We start from the raw sequence: 15,610 nt of genomic DNA on the forward strand, positions 1-15,610 counted from the left end.
AATTTTGTAAAGAAAAGGAAATGTAGGTAACAAATAAAGTGAAAATAAATGAATAACTGAATACAAAGCACATATGACAACAACAACATCAACGTTTGTTTAATGCAAAAGCAGTTGTTTTATCAAAAATTAATAATTAAAGATTKCGAAATACTGAAATAAAGAAAATAAAATATGAAGGAATTACTGAAATTCATAAAAATACATTTCAATAAAAATATGACTTTATTCAAATCTTCAAGGTTTTTGATTTTCATACATATATGTATTTATAAGATATTTTCACCTAATTGTGTTTAGGCAGAATATTTTTATATGGTTATCATTCATATACTTGTATAATAAAATTACCAGTATAATGTAGGTAGTGGTAGTGGAACATACATTTATACATAAGTGCGTTTCAAAAAACTAGCTTCTGAAATACGCTGTTTTTCCCAATAGTCATAGTTGGTAACGCAAAATAATCAGAAGGTCAAAAGGCAGTTGGCAACACATAATGAAAAATACGTTATATGTGCAAGGTCGCGTGATTATCCGATAGTTTTGCATTTTTATTGGAATTGAGGATAAAGCAAATGCGCCAAAATTGTGTTAAGATATATGAAATATATAAAATTACTTTAAAATTGTTCCGTAACAAAGATTTTTGTTTAGAAGACGGCAGTGGTTCGGTTTATATTACCCAAGTATTCAAATATTTCGGAATATACAGTTTGATTTGTTATCAAATATAAAGCTGTTGTTAGGATTTCCAGGCTAAGACTAAAATATATAAAATTTTAAGCCCATAACTACTTTTATTGAATAATCAACGATGGATTCAGATTAATCACTTTTGGTTGACATCAATGGAAAAATAACCAGTGAGAACTGGATGAACTCGACATAACAATGGTAATGATAAAATGCAATTTAATTTATAATATCAACCTCAAGATAAATATATTTACTACGCTCAATTGTTGTATCGCCATCTTTCGTTGCCTTCTCTACAATTTTAACTATCCTTATTGAAATGAAACAGATGTGAAAAATGTGACCAGTAAGTTGCTAATCCAATATTCTTGAATTTTTATAACATAAACGAAATGTCAACGGTACATTTCCAAGAAAAACAAAAATAAATTWATTAACCACTTCCGGCTGCATCATTGCGTCTGTATATCCGTTTACCGGCACCGATAATTTATGTCTGCGGTGTTTTACCACTATACATGTCACGCAATCTTGTGCATCGTTTGAAAATTACTACATTTCTATTCATTTAAACGATGAAAGAAAACTTAACAAATTCACCTACTAGTGCTTTGCATGTTTGGAAAATCTGATCATAATTAAGTTATTTGTACTCGCCAGAAAAATGGAAACTACATATGAATGGAGACAACGGTAAGGTTAGTAGAAATTCGTAAATAAAAATTAGATCACTCAAATCTTTATGCACAAATTCACAGATTCTTGTTTTTTTAAAGAAATTTATCAAAGAAAAACGTCTAAAGAGTAATTTAATAGTGCGATTATGCACATAGTTGAAAAATGCTATATGATTTCTTGAAACCATATCCCATAATATAAGTTTTAGTTTATTATTGATAATGCAATAGGAGTTGGCGCATTATGTTGTTTATGGAAATGGGATCTGCGGTGAGAAGACGATTGCAAAGTTCAATGGTCTTTTGACATAAATGGTGTCAAGTTGAGCCAGGACCAAACGGACAAGCCAGTTACGAATGAAAACGAAGCAATACTCTACTCACACGTGCTTGTGCCTACCCACCCTTTAGCTGCTGTATCGACTTATTTTTGTATATATGTGCATATGGTATTTAGGTGTAACATAGGTATTTAGGTATATCCATATCTATAAGTATTTTTATAGTATTGCCGACAGTGCCATCCAAAGTTTTGTAAATTGTTATTAATATATGTTTCTATTTCCAAACATTACATATTTTGCATACATATGTTTATTTACTACAAATAAATGAACATATTCGGAAGTACATGAGCGTTTGTACATTCATTTACATATGTATAAAAATTCAACTTGTCTATTTAACGCATGCATTGCTCTCGCGAAATACCGTTATATAGAAATATAAGTATATATAGATTTTTGTGTACATATACCTTTAAAACATTTCCAGATGTTGACAATATTCTCCGGTTTGTGTTGTTGTGAACCTACCACAACAAAATTACTCCTGCGCTTGTACCAGTAAGAGAAAAATGACAATTGCAGTTCCTTATTGTATACGATGTGCATGCAAAAATGCATGTGTTAGTGTGTTTAATCCGTGCTGAAAAGATATAAAATTTCGCGATTTTTAGGAATATGTTAGGAAAGTGTAAGGTTTTTGGCTATAAATCGACTATATTAATTTTATAGTTCCTTAAAAGTAAACATATAGAAATTTATTCTTAATAAACAATATACTAGTATATACTTTACTTATCATTTTGTCTTATTCAGATATAAATTTTTGATTGTACATTTGTTTAAACTGAATACAGAATAGTATGCCAACTTAGCCCACTGTGTGCTTCTGAGTTTATTTAGCGATATATATTTTTTGTGTTATGTGCATATTCCGTGAACTCCTTTTCATATGTCCTGTTGCCTTGTTGTTTTCCCACCTCCTACTCTGAGTTTCCTCGTTGATGATGCTTTCATGTTCGGTATATGCATTTTTATCCTGAAAGCAGTAAGCGGTTGCCTTTAATCATTTAGTTCTTGCACTCTCCAACAGCAAGTTGTGTTTCTCTGTACGCAATTTAGGTTCTATCAAATCAAGTAGGATGTGTATTCTTTAAAAATAAATTAATTAAAAATGAGAAATCATAGTTTGAAAGTATATATAGTAGTTACCATTACAACAACTTGAACATTATGTTTGAACATTAAAGCTTCGAAAATAAATGAAGTTTCAAACACGGAAGGTGTACTTAACAAAAAAATTGTGATTAGAAGCCATATTAATTAATTAAATACGTGTTTTTTAAAGTTGTATGGCAAGTTTTACAATGAATTACGAAAAGTAATTGATAGTAATATTTCATTCATTTATGACCGTAGTACTTTTAAGATATATTTATTTTCAGTGAAATCTTATGCACTAAATGGTGAGATATTAAGGGCGTTTTCTGCACTTTGCAATAATCGCAATTGATTTTCCGCAAAAATTTGAATTTCCCCATTGTAAAATGCATTCGCCAAAACCAAATATACTAATGCATTAATGCATACATGTATTGATGCGAATGTATACGTTATTAGAAGTAAAGTCTGCTCGGTAATTTATTTTTATAAATTTGAATATGCACGATTGCGGTTTATGCTCTTCTGAATTTGTATACATTCCAATTCAACTAAAATTTATTGCAATTGCATTCTTTTATAAGCAAATTTTTCCACAAATAAATTGACGAGCTTCCACAATTTGCAGCTGATTGTGATTACTATGACCTACCCGTCCATGCCAATTCTGCAGATAAAGCACTATTTTAGGCGTTGAAGAAGCCAAGAGAAAATTCAATTGTTCAAATACATACAATAGTGGCAAAATTAACGGAATTCCCAGTGAACAGCTGCTGGTAGCTTATAATGTATGTGTCTTTGAAGTTTCTAACATTGCCGCACCCTAAAAAGTTTAAATCGTGAACATCAGAAAAAGTATTAAGGTACTAGTTATATGGTAAATAGGTTCCATTTGCAATTTTTACTTGTTTTTTTTAATCGAGTACACATTTTACTTTAATTCTAATAAATAAAGATAGGAATAACTTTATGTATATACCGGCATATGCATTATGGATTTATTTATTTACGTTTGGGGGGCGGAATATGTAATATAAGATTTCATAATAAATAATATTAATATAGTTTCATGAATAAATAATGTTATTTGAATATACAGTGATTGTATGCTATCATCTGGTATCTGGTATCTGTTTGAGATATGAATATAAGTGGGTGGGGCTGGTGTATAAATGTAAACGAATTATTTTGATATACTACATGTATATGTGATACTGATATGGTATATTGCAATTTTTACATTCGTAGTAATTTTACTTCATGTGAATTGCTTTACAAGATGTATTCGTATGAATAATTTAAACTTATTGTGTTTTTAACGGTATAAAATATTTTATCTCATTTAGCATCAGGATATGCTAGGATATCTAATAATGTAATACCGGCAATTAAAATCTCGAAATTCAGAATTCCGRCAGTCAAACTACCGAATTTAGTACAATTTTACACCGTATTAGTATTAGACTATTTGAGTTATCACAATTATATTATCATAAGCATGTAGTTAGACATATGTATGTCGGCTAGGTTCGATCTTAAAAATAAGTTTTGTGTTCTTAGATGCAAGCTAAACTTCATTGCYATCCAAGTCTCTCAAGGAGGGGCGAAGTCCAGGAATTGTGTTATTTGTATATAATTTTCACTAATTACATATGTAAATTGTAATATTATATATTTTTTATCTTTTAATTAATATGAAATTATTTTTTTACTTCTATATATGGATTTCTTCTCTCTCCTCTCTTAATTTCGAATATTAAAATTTCTTTGAAGCCTGCGCAGTAATAATTATATTTACCACTAGTTCAATGACTATCACCCTACACTCTTTACAATATTACATGAATACCAACACAATCTCTCACGCAAACTGGCTACAATACTTTTCTCTACAATGCCTATAAAAATGTTTAAAAGTTTTCATTAGGGACTTTAGTTTATTTCCGTTCGGTTGAGTTGAAGGAAGGACCGTATTCTTTTCTACTTTGAGTTGATTTTTCCTTAATTTCATTTGCGTTTGTGTTCTACATTTTCGTTTTGTACTTCGGTTCGGTTTTTATATAAAAAATGCAATAAATAAATAATAAACATTAAAGGAAATTATTAATTAAAAAATTCATTTACTTAATTTATTTCCCGTTCTACTCGATTTTGTGAAAACGCTTTTATGAAAATCAATGGAAGAGTTAGTAAAATAATAATTTTTCTAGGTATAAAATAATGGGTTACACTTTTTATAATCAACATTTTAGTTAATTCAAAAATAATCTATATTATTTAATACTACAAATTGTGTTTGGCGCTACTACGGATTTTCTATTCATGGCTAATGTGTTTCGTAATCGCAAAAATTTAGTACCAATTCAATCTTTTGAAAAATTGCGAAAATAATTTTTGCTATGCACATTTATTTAGCTTTTCGGTTTTCCGCCTACCTAATTGTGCTGTATATAGTATATGTGATGAACTACCCAAATTGGATTAAAAGAAAACTAAATAAGGGTTATTAAAATTTATATGTACATGGAAAATAAAGAGGATTATTATTATTTGCTGAAAAGAAGTCTAATTAAATATTTTTGCCTTAAACATTATATATATATATATATGTACATATATCATTATTCAAATCCAAATTATTAACAGAATATGCGATCGATGTATGTAAATATATGATGTTGCATTTATATTTGTCTGAATAGACCAAAGACATCGGGATTGCAAAAAATGTAGTATTTTGCCGCTGAAAATGTTAGAATCGGCTAAAAATATGCATGTGTTGTCTATCCATAAATATCCACAAGTCAATATATTTCAACATATTTGTATGTATATAAGAATATGGTCGACTAGAAATGGCTTCTCGTAATTGAGGCAATTGCTACGCCACCGTCCGCTACAACCAATACAGACGAGCGATAAATATTGCTCTTGCTGCAAACTTATAAACAAAGTAATTACCGTTATTTACAAACATAACTACTTTCTTATAACTTTCTTTAAAATTTTAAAACAAAAATCAGCTGCCGTTACTTTTCCCTTTCTTGATTTTCATATTTTATGATCCATGAAAACATCGGGAAAGATCTGCAATATATGTATATCATACACACCTAAGCGAAATCTGTATTTTTTCTACTGTATATCTGTATATAATCTGTTTTTTCTTTTTTGAGATTATAATGTATCTTTTGGATTGCTGTTTTGTGTCTGTATTGGCCATGTGTCTGCATATAATTTAATGAAAAAATTCTTGTATTTACGATATTATCCGAGATTGGGATATTCGGGTTTCAGCTGCCATTGTAGCCATTGACAAGCACAATCCCAAAGTTTAAAGAAATAGTCTATATTTAGTTAAGTTGATCTTTCATTCGAATACTGATATTTTTAAACTGCCACCACCATGTTATGTAGTTTCGAGTAGAAACGAATTTTTTCGTAATCAATGGAAATGTAAAAGCATGTTGTTTTATATTTGAGGACCCAAAAGTTATGTAACAATATTTACTTTAGTTTTTAAATCAAAAATACTAAAAGTGGTAATTTTATATACATTTTAATCTCAACGCTCTTAGTCTGATGAGATAGAAAACCGGCTACATTGTGCAAACTATTGTTTTCATCAAACAAGTAACATAGCGAGCCAGAAATTATAGAGAAATATGCAAGATCGAATTGGATAACCTTTTCATTTCGTTTGCTATTATAAAAAAAAAGAAACAASATAAACGTTAACATACTTTTCACAAATAAAAAGTTTTCATATAGGAATTTGGTTTTGATCGGTTAATTTGCATGGGGGTTACATGCTATAGAGGTCCTATATCGGAGATTCCGAGAAATTTGCAACTTTTGGGGAGAAATAATGGTATGACAATTTTCCAAGTGATATTTCAAAAACTGAATAACTATTTCGGGTATATACATACATAGTCTGATGAGATAGAAAACCGGCTACATTGTGCAAACTATTGTTTTCATCAAACAAGTAACAAAGCGAGCCAGAAATTATAGAGAAATATGCAAGATCGAATTGGATAACCTTTTCATTTCGTTTGCTATTATAAAAAAAAGAAACAACATAAACGTTAACATACTTTTCACAAATAAAAAGTTTTCATATAGGAATTTGGTTTTGATCGGTTAATTTGCATGGGGGTTACATGCTATAGAGGTCCTATATCGGAGATTCCGAGAAATTTGCAACTTTTGGGGAGAAATAATGGTATGACAATTTTCCAAGTGATATTTCAAAAACTGAATAACTATTTCGGGTATATACATACATACAGACATAGTTGAATCAACACAGTTTATCTCGCTGATCATTTATACATACATATGTGTATATGTATATATTTTCTAGGCTCTCTGACGTTTGCTTTTGGGTTTTGTAAATTTCGCGGCTTGTTAGTTATATAGGTCTAGGTTGGCCAATATATGCGGTATAAAATCAACTGGAAGTTCGAAAACCTTTATGTTAGGTATACGATGGATAAGGGAAGTACTATATTGACCATATTCAACCCATTTGTAGCACTACTGTACTACTATCAGGAAATGTTTCTCTCTCGATTTACGATTCAAATGGAAGTTAAAACTGTGTTATTTGGGAAATCTGCGTGGCTGTATTCCGATTTCACTAATCACTTTGGAATGCCCGCAGTACCGTTATGAGGAGTGAGTGGGGTTATCATCCGATTTCATTTATTTTCACACTGTCGGTAGGAGTGYTATAGTATTAGCGCTAGTTCAATTTGTGGTAGTGGCTTAAGAGTATGTATTATACATAAAACTTATTGGAGAGCAGGGCCACGTCCACAAAATTTTTTGTTCACACATGCTCTTTACTACAGCGATCCTTTGTGCCAAATTAGAGTTTTATATCTTAAGTTATCCATTCTCAGTTAACGGCGTTTTGTCGTGTGGCTTAGTCCCATTATACCCGTCTATGAGCTCGTACTTTTGGTTTTGCCAATGAACACGCACACAAATTTTTACTCAAGTTACAACTTGCGTAGACGGACGAGCGAACAGGCAGACAGTTACCCGGATTTCAACTCGTCTCTCCATCCCTATAACTATCTCGATTAGTTTTAGGTGATAATTAGGACACAAAAAATAACAAATGTAGATTGCAAATAATTTAAGTATTGTATTTTGTTATAAAAGTGTTAAATCATTGTGCTTCGTTTTAAAGTTTCGTTATTTTTAAATATTTTTCAGTGCTGCGGTATTGCATCTATAAAGGGTGTCAACAAACAAGTTATTAACATACAAAAGAAACAAACCATCAGTATTATTGTTGAGGAACTAAAAGAAAGGTTTATTCGGGACTTCGTAATCAAAAACATAATTTTCTTAATTTTATATTTATAATTTGAAAGCTTTTGAACACTAAACGTTATTTGTTAAATTATATATTCTTCGTTCCTGTGCCATTTGTGTTTTGGACGAAACGAATATCCCATATTTACAATATATTTGTCACTAAATGATGACTACCAGCTCTAATAGCAACAACATGGTTGAAAGTCAACAACAGCAGCAAAACGGCAGTAGCAGTCTCGGTGCTGCTACCGGGAGCGGCGCAGTAACAGCAGCAACGGCTACCGCTAATGCTGGTAGTAATAACAATAACAATAATAATACAAGTGCTAACAACAACAACAATAATATGGATAACGACTCTAAAACAAATTTGATTGTGAATTATTTACCCCAGACGATGTCTCAAGAGGAGATTCGGTCGTTATTTGTTAGTTTTGGGGATGTGGAGAGTTGCAAACTGATTAGAGATAAAGTTACAGGTGCGCAAATAAAATATATTCATATATTAACATATAGAATAATTTGAATATTTTCCCTATGGTGCGGCAGGTCAAAGTCTCGGGTACGGATTTGTAAATTATATAAAACAAGAAGATGCTGAGAAGGCAATAAGCTCACTCAATGGCTTGCGTTTACAAAATAAAACTATTAAAGCAAGTTATCCACCGTTTCAGAGATGGGTTGCATAAAAGTACTAGTTCTACTATATTTAAATTTTTCTTTTTTACGCAGGTTTCAGTAGCCCGTCCTAGTTCAGAATCAATTAAGGGTGCAAATTTATATGTTTCTGGTCTTCCCAAAAATATGACTCAACCAGAACTCGAAGTACTATTCAGTCCATATGGCAAGATAATTACCTCAAGAATTTTATGCGACAATATCACAGGTGGGATTTCATGTTTATATTATTAACATTATTAGTTTTATTAGCAATATTACACACAAATTTTATACAAAACTTTAATATTTTAGCATTATTTTACGTCCATGAAAACAACTATTTTTTCTTTTACCTTTTTAAGGTCTATCGAAAGGTGTTGGCTTTATTCGTTTCGATCAACGTCATGAAGCTGATCGTGCTATAAAAGAGTTAAATGGAACTATACCAAAAAACGCCACCGATCCTATTATTGTTAAATTTGCCAATAACCCCAGTAATAATAAGTCCTTACAACCACTGGCTGCTTATTTAACGCCACAGACTGCCAGAGCACGCGGTTTTCCCGCCGCCGCAGCGGCAGTTGGCGCAGCTGCTGCAGCGGCGGCTATACATCCTTCGGCAGCAAGCCGCTACAGGCAAGAATAGTCCTGCTATGTAAACAAAAAATTGTATCGTACATAATTTTTCTCAATATATTTCACTTTTGTCAGCTCGGTGATTTCACGTTATTCACCTTTGGCTGGTGATCTTTTGGCGAACACAATGCTCCCGGGGAATCCCATCAACGGTTCCGGATGGTGTATTTTCGTCTACAATTTGGCACCAGAAACTGAGGAGAATGTATTGTGGCAGCTATTTGGCCCATTCGGTGCCGTGCAATCAGTTAAGGTGAGTTATAATTCCATTACATAATGTCTATTCAACTTGTAGGTATATTTAATTAATGTTCGAATTATTACTTCCGTTGTGGTAGGTTATACGTGATCTGCAAACCAATAAGTGCAAAGGTTTCGGCTTTGTCACTATGACTAATTATGAGGAAGCTGTTGTCGCCATACAATCCCTCAATGGATATACATTGGGCAACCGTGTACTTCAAGTCAGCTTTAAGACGAATAAAACAAAGCAAACGTAATTATTAACGAAAATAACTGCTGTTATGAATGCCACCGCCACCAATACAATAAACCTAACAACAACACCGACACCACCCCCCCTGTTCAATTCCAACACCACCAACAAGAACAAGAACAAGAACACCACAACCACCACAACCACAACCACCACCAGTTTCAGTTTCAACTCCCTTAACAGCACTGAATTGATGTTGATGCATTTGAATGGCGGTGGTAGTGGTAGCCGTAAAACGAACAACAACAACACTAACCAAACCAACAAACATAACACCAACAGCAACAGCAACATCAATGCCAACAGCGGTCAGCACAATAATAGTAACAGGCTGCAACATCAGGGCCAGCAACATACTAATCGTAAAACACAGCAACTCCCCACGGCGGCTACARCAACAAGAGCCACTGATTTGCAATCACTATTGAATTTGCCACCACCACAAACCCCACATCAAGCAGCGGCAGCCGCGGTCGCAGCAGCAACAATTGCAAATGCAGCTGCAGCCGTATCGATTAGTTCATTTGGTGCCAATGGTTGTAATCAGCGAACAGGTGCTGTATCTATGGCAGGGCGCAATCCAATACCTACACCACCTCAGACACAGGCTCTCATAAAGACAGCAAGCAAATTTATCTACAACAAGCCACGCAATCACTTTGAGTTATTACAACAGCGTGTGCAAATGCAACAAGAATTTGCACATCTTCTTACGAGTGTTGCTGCGAGTAGTGCAGCTGCAGCTGCAGTCCAACAACATACACAGCATCGCGGTCGGGGCGCAGCGGGAGCAGCAAACAACAACTTCGCCGGCACATCCATCAGTAACACTCGTGCCGCGCAAGCTGCAGCAGCAGCCGCAGCAGCTGCAAAAAATTCACTTTCTTCCCTTTTACCTTATTCGAATTGGTTCTTTTAAGTTATACTTATGTTATTTCTATTGGAGTTTCTTTATTAGTTTTAGGTACAAAATGTTAATTATTAACAAATTGAGTTCTTGAATTTTAATCACTTACGTTTCTTTGATTATAAGATGCGTTCGTTATTTATTGCGGATATGCAATATTTAGAGAGGTAATATAATTGCTTAAGAGCTTTCGGGAATTAACGCTTAGCCAATAATTTTCAAGATGATATAATTATTGATATTGATATCGTGCTGAAGTTACAATTCTTATTGTTGAAAGAATCCAAATTGCTTTTGTTTACTTTTCGTCACTATTACYTACAGTTTAAACTTAGGTGATTCGAGTACTGTTTTTAACTTTGACTACTGAATATTAATATACATACATATATATTTACTGTTTCTTTTATTTTATAGTATTTTGTAAGAATTGTTATATTTGTTTAATATGGAATTACTTAAACTGCTTTAATCGATCATGATGCAAAATTTTATAGATACACCTTTGAAATAAGTTAAGATTTGGAGAATAACGAGCGTTTCAAACTAATTATTTATTCACAATAGTAATAATTTTTAGCAAAGATTTGTAAATCAAAGTAGTTATTAATTTTTTCCTACAACAAATATTTCGAAGTTACTTCAGTTTCATCCAATTGGTTTAAAACATTATTTGCATAGATTGATATTATTTTATTATTTAAAGTTTTCTTTATTAACATAAAATGTATTTCACTTGCATCGTACATCATCTAACCTGCATATGAGCCGAAAAGATTTATAACATTCTTAAAATTAAAGTTTTTACAACAAACTATGTATGAAATCGCCACATCTTCTTTTGCTACATTTTTTAACAAGTGAGTATATACCCATAATTCGAACGCATTTTTAMATTTTTTGAAAGCATACAAGTATAAAATCCTAGTTTTACAACTTATAAATCAGACAGTTTGTTCATAATGCCATACAAAATTTACAAAATGTTAAACGTATTGCAAAATATGTATAATACGGATATAGTAATTGTACATATTTGTTAGTGCTGAAAGTATTTTTAGAATTATATTGAATAAGGTGTTTGAAATCACATAATTCGAATATTTATGTTTTTCTTCGGTCTTGTATAATGAACATAAAGTAGCTCCCAGTTCTGACTATTAACAATTTGCAGTATACTACATTACAATCTATGATATTCAAATAAATTTTATACATGTACTTGAAAGTAATTTTATACATTTAAAGATGTATTTGAAATAAAAAAAAGTGCATAACCAAAATAGGCAATTACTACAGCATTAATTTTCAATGAGAAAATTAGTCTAAACTACCTGCGTTAGTTAATACAAATTACCTATTTGTTTTGCATACGAGAGTTATACCTACGTTTTTCCAGGATTTTCAGTACTGTTTTTCCCTGTTTTTTTAAATTAAAAAAAAAAAAATTCTAAACCAATTTTGTTAAAGTTGAGTCAAATACAAAGTAATGAGAATATATATATTTATGAATAAATAATAGGAAGGAACTATACTATACATATATTTTTTACAATTATAAAAATACATGCTTATGGATATGTCAACCAAACCATTCCTGTTTTTATAATCCTTGCAAATCATTTTGAAAAGTGATAACAATAGTTTTTTTGTTCCTGTATGTATTCATTTCCAAAGTTATTGAGTTTTAATTTATAACATTTGGAAACGTAGTCAGAGAAAGAATACCACATGAAATTCACAAAATGAGGAAATCTGTATGATTAAAAAATAAATTCTACAAATTTCAAAGTACAGTTTCGGAAGGTAATAAAGACGTTTTATTTCAAGATATTATTTCTCTAGATAAAAAGTGTAATTTGTAATTTCTTTAATTAAACTTGTGAAGAGTCGATTTCAACAACATCTATTCTTCATTTGATATAAAAACTAGAAAGTGATACACACTACAATGGACCTAATTTATGTAAGTACATTTGTATTTTGCATATACAAAATAATTGGTACTCACCTTAATTTTTGTATTATTAAATACCATACCTTTTTATACATGCGCAATTAAAATCAGTTTTCTTCCCGCCCTATGTTAATTATATTTAATAATTATGTTATGTGCATATACACCTCACCTCACATAGTTTACTTATATACGTACATATACATACACACATATTAAAAAGTATCACAATTATTTGGCTTTGTGAGAATCCCGATTGTGCAAAGCATTAACATTGTAATTTGTTTTAACTGCAATGTGACTTACTTCAAACGATGTGTCCAAGAAACCTGGAAGAAGATTTAAATTAACTGCAAATTGACAGCAGAAGTACAATAACAAGTGAATACGAATAAGGGGTTGTTATTATAATTTATTTATATTTATTAATAATCATATTTTCTTACTTTTTTAATTAAAACATAGTCTTCACTTTTTTGTATACTTAGTTTCTTGTAAAATTGGATAGAATCATTAAAACGTACTTAAAAATTTCGAATACAACGAATGAAAGTTTGTGAGTTTACAAGAAGCAAAGATACACCGAATTCATCCGAAACTCAAAGCGAATACAACCGGAGGATGCTTTGTTTAACAAATACTGTATGGTTTAGGAGGTATTTAATAAATATAAATTAAATACTTATTAAAAATAGCTAAGTTTTAAAAGACGCTAATAAATATAAATACCACGAGAGTAATATACGAATATGTAATAAAAGTTAGCAATGAAAATACAAGACAAAAAAGAGCACCAAGATAAAAGAGATGATTTAAAATTTAATATTAGAGAAAACKAAAATCAGGAAGTGCAAACATAAAATTAAAAGGGTTTTGAAAACATTTTAAAATTTCTATAATTTTATTTTAATACATTTTAATTCACAACGTTATAAGTTGCTACTCAAAAAAACAGGATTGTCAAAATATCTCAAATGAAGAAGACGTAACTACAACGTATACTTTTCATGCACTTGTATAACATAAAGAATTATTTGCTTTGTCTTTTTCACATACTGATAATAATATGTACTATAAAGTATWCACGCTTATAAATCACTATAATACGCAAATTTAAAATGTCGGATGCAAGTTTAGAACTTCTTAATAGATTTCCGACATAATAATTCACTTGCTGGAGTTTCCATATGTGGAGTAACATCAAGGTGTATGCTCCAAATAGAAGAAGTTCTTTAAAGCATATGTATATATACGTGGTAATTCACATACTTGTATATATACATATTTKTATGTATACAAATAGTCGACTTAAGCAAAAACATGTGTTGTGAATAATCGTCGTGTTATTGTCTTATATTTTTCACTGTTATATGTAACTAACATTCCTCTATAACAAATTATTACAAATAGAAATACTATTAAAGACATACAATTTCAAATTATTCAGACGAAAATACTAAAGTTAAAGAGGCAAAATCATCTTGAACAAGTAGTTAATAAATTTATATCCCAAGCACATAGAAATTTTAAAACTTATCTATCAAGCAAAATTAAATAGTTACTCTAAAAGTATTTAATAACTTAAACTTTAAGCTCGGCGGTTTTTTTTACATATGTAAGTTCCCAAAACTTTCTTATGGCATTTAAAAACTCAGCCTACCGAATGTACGTAATACTATTTTCCTCAATAACCAAAAAATGAAGTTATCTTTAGGCAATGATTTGTTATATATATAAATATATGTAAAACGAGCCAAAGGTTCAGTATTAAAAGCATTTTGATATCACCTATAAACTATCCTATTGACGTTGTGTGTTTCAGTGTTTTAATATAACATTTGCTGAAATAGTAGCAGGGGAATTTGATTGTAGAAATGATTATGAAATCTAATCTTTCAATAAATTCTATGCTATTGGCTTGCATAATTTGTTAGTTTATAAAAATAAATATACAGCTAGTTACAATCAATTGCTCATAAATAGTTGAATGGGCAGGCAATAAGGTCCCATTTTCATTAATAAAAATATAATRGCGAGTATACGTATGTAAGTATGTATATTCAATATACAAAAGCAGATACAACTGTTGCAGAAGTATGTTTATTACACAAAATAAGAATTATGAGATGGAAATACGAAATAGTAAATAACAAATCGTACAATAATCCAGACATGTGTATTTGTATAGAATTTTTTACTTAATTTTACAAGTTTCTAAAATAAATGGTTAAGGAGAAAAATATGAATATGATAAGTTAAGGAAATAACATTAACAAAAATGATGTTAGATAATATAAAATGAATGCATGCATATACAAAATAGAAATCGTTAACATAGCAAAAAGTCGCATATCTTGAAGTAAATAATTAGCGAAGAATCATATACGACCGCATATGAAACTAACGTAAAAAATATACAAAGAAAATTAAAAAAAAATATGGTAATTTAAATTTACCATATACAATGTGACAACTTGTTATTATAAATGTTCACTTTTGTACTTTTACACCGCATACAAAAAACAGGAACAAGAAAAACGAGACAACAAAAACATCCAAATCTTAAGATGAAATTAATTATTTAATTTCAATAAATTAAAAACTAACTAATATTGGGAAGATATGCAACTGGATATAAATATTCTTATGTTTATGACAAATTTTGAATAGATGAGCTTTTTTCAAAATTTATACCCAGAAGAGAATTTAAAATGAGTTTAATTTTTTTTGATTTATTAGAGACTATAATAGACAAAATGATTATTGGGAATTTTTTCTATATTAAAATGTCTTTAAATA

The 15,610-nt window shown here is 30.5% G+C and overlaps 1 protein-coding gene across 1 annotated transcript; it reads left to right on the forward strand.

Moving 5' to 3' along the window:
• The first annotated feature begins 4,742 nt into the window (after positions 1-4,742).
• Positions 4,743-13,660, forward strand: LOC108968558 (ELAV-like protein 2). The gene is made up of 8 exons (XM_018932674.1): positions 4,743-5,031; positions 8,051-8,634; positions 8,705-8,808; positions 8,888-9,041; positions 9,178-9,451; positions 9,527-9,704; positions 9,790-9,947; positions 10,230-13,660. The coding sequence occupies exons 2-8, from the start codon at positions 8,319-8,321 to the stop codon at positions 10,864-10,866; spliced, it is 1,821 nt and encodes a 606-aa protein (XP_018788219.1). The 5' UTR covers positions 4,743-5,031; positions 8,051-8,318; the 3' UTR covers positions 10,867-13,660.
• Positions 13,661-15,610: the final 1,950 nt, after the last annotated feature.

The sequence above is a fragment of the Bactrocera latifrons genome, unplaced genomic scaffold, assembly GCF_001853355.1.
Source record: "Bactrocera latifrons isolate USDA-ARS-PBARC rearing strain unplaced genomic scaffold, ASM185335v1 scaffold_22, whole genome shotgun sequence".
Taxonomy (NCBI): Eukaryota; Metazoa; Arthropoda; class Insecta; order Diptera; family Tephritidae; genus Bactrocera; species Bactrocera latifrons.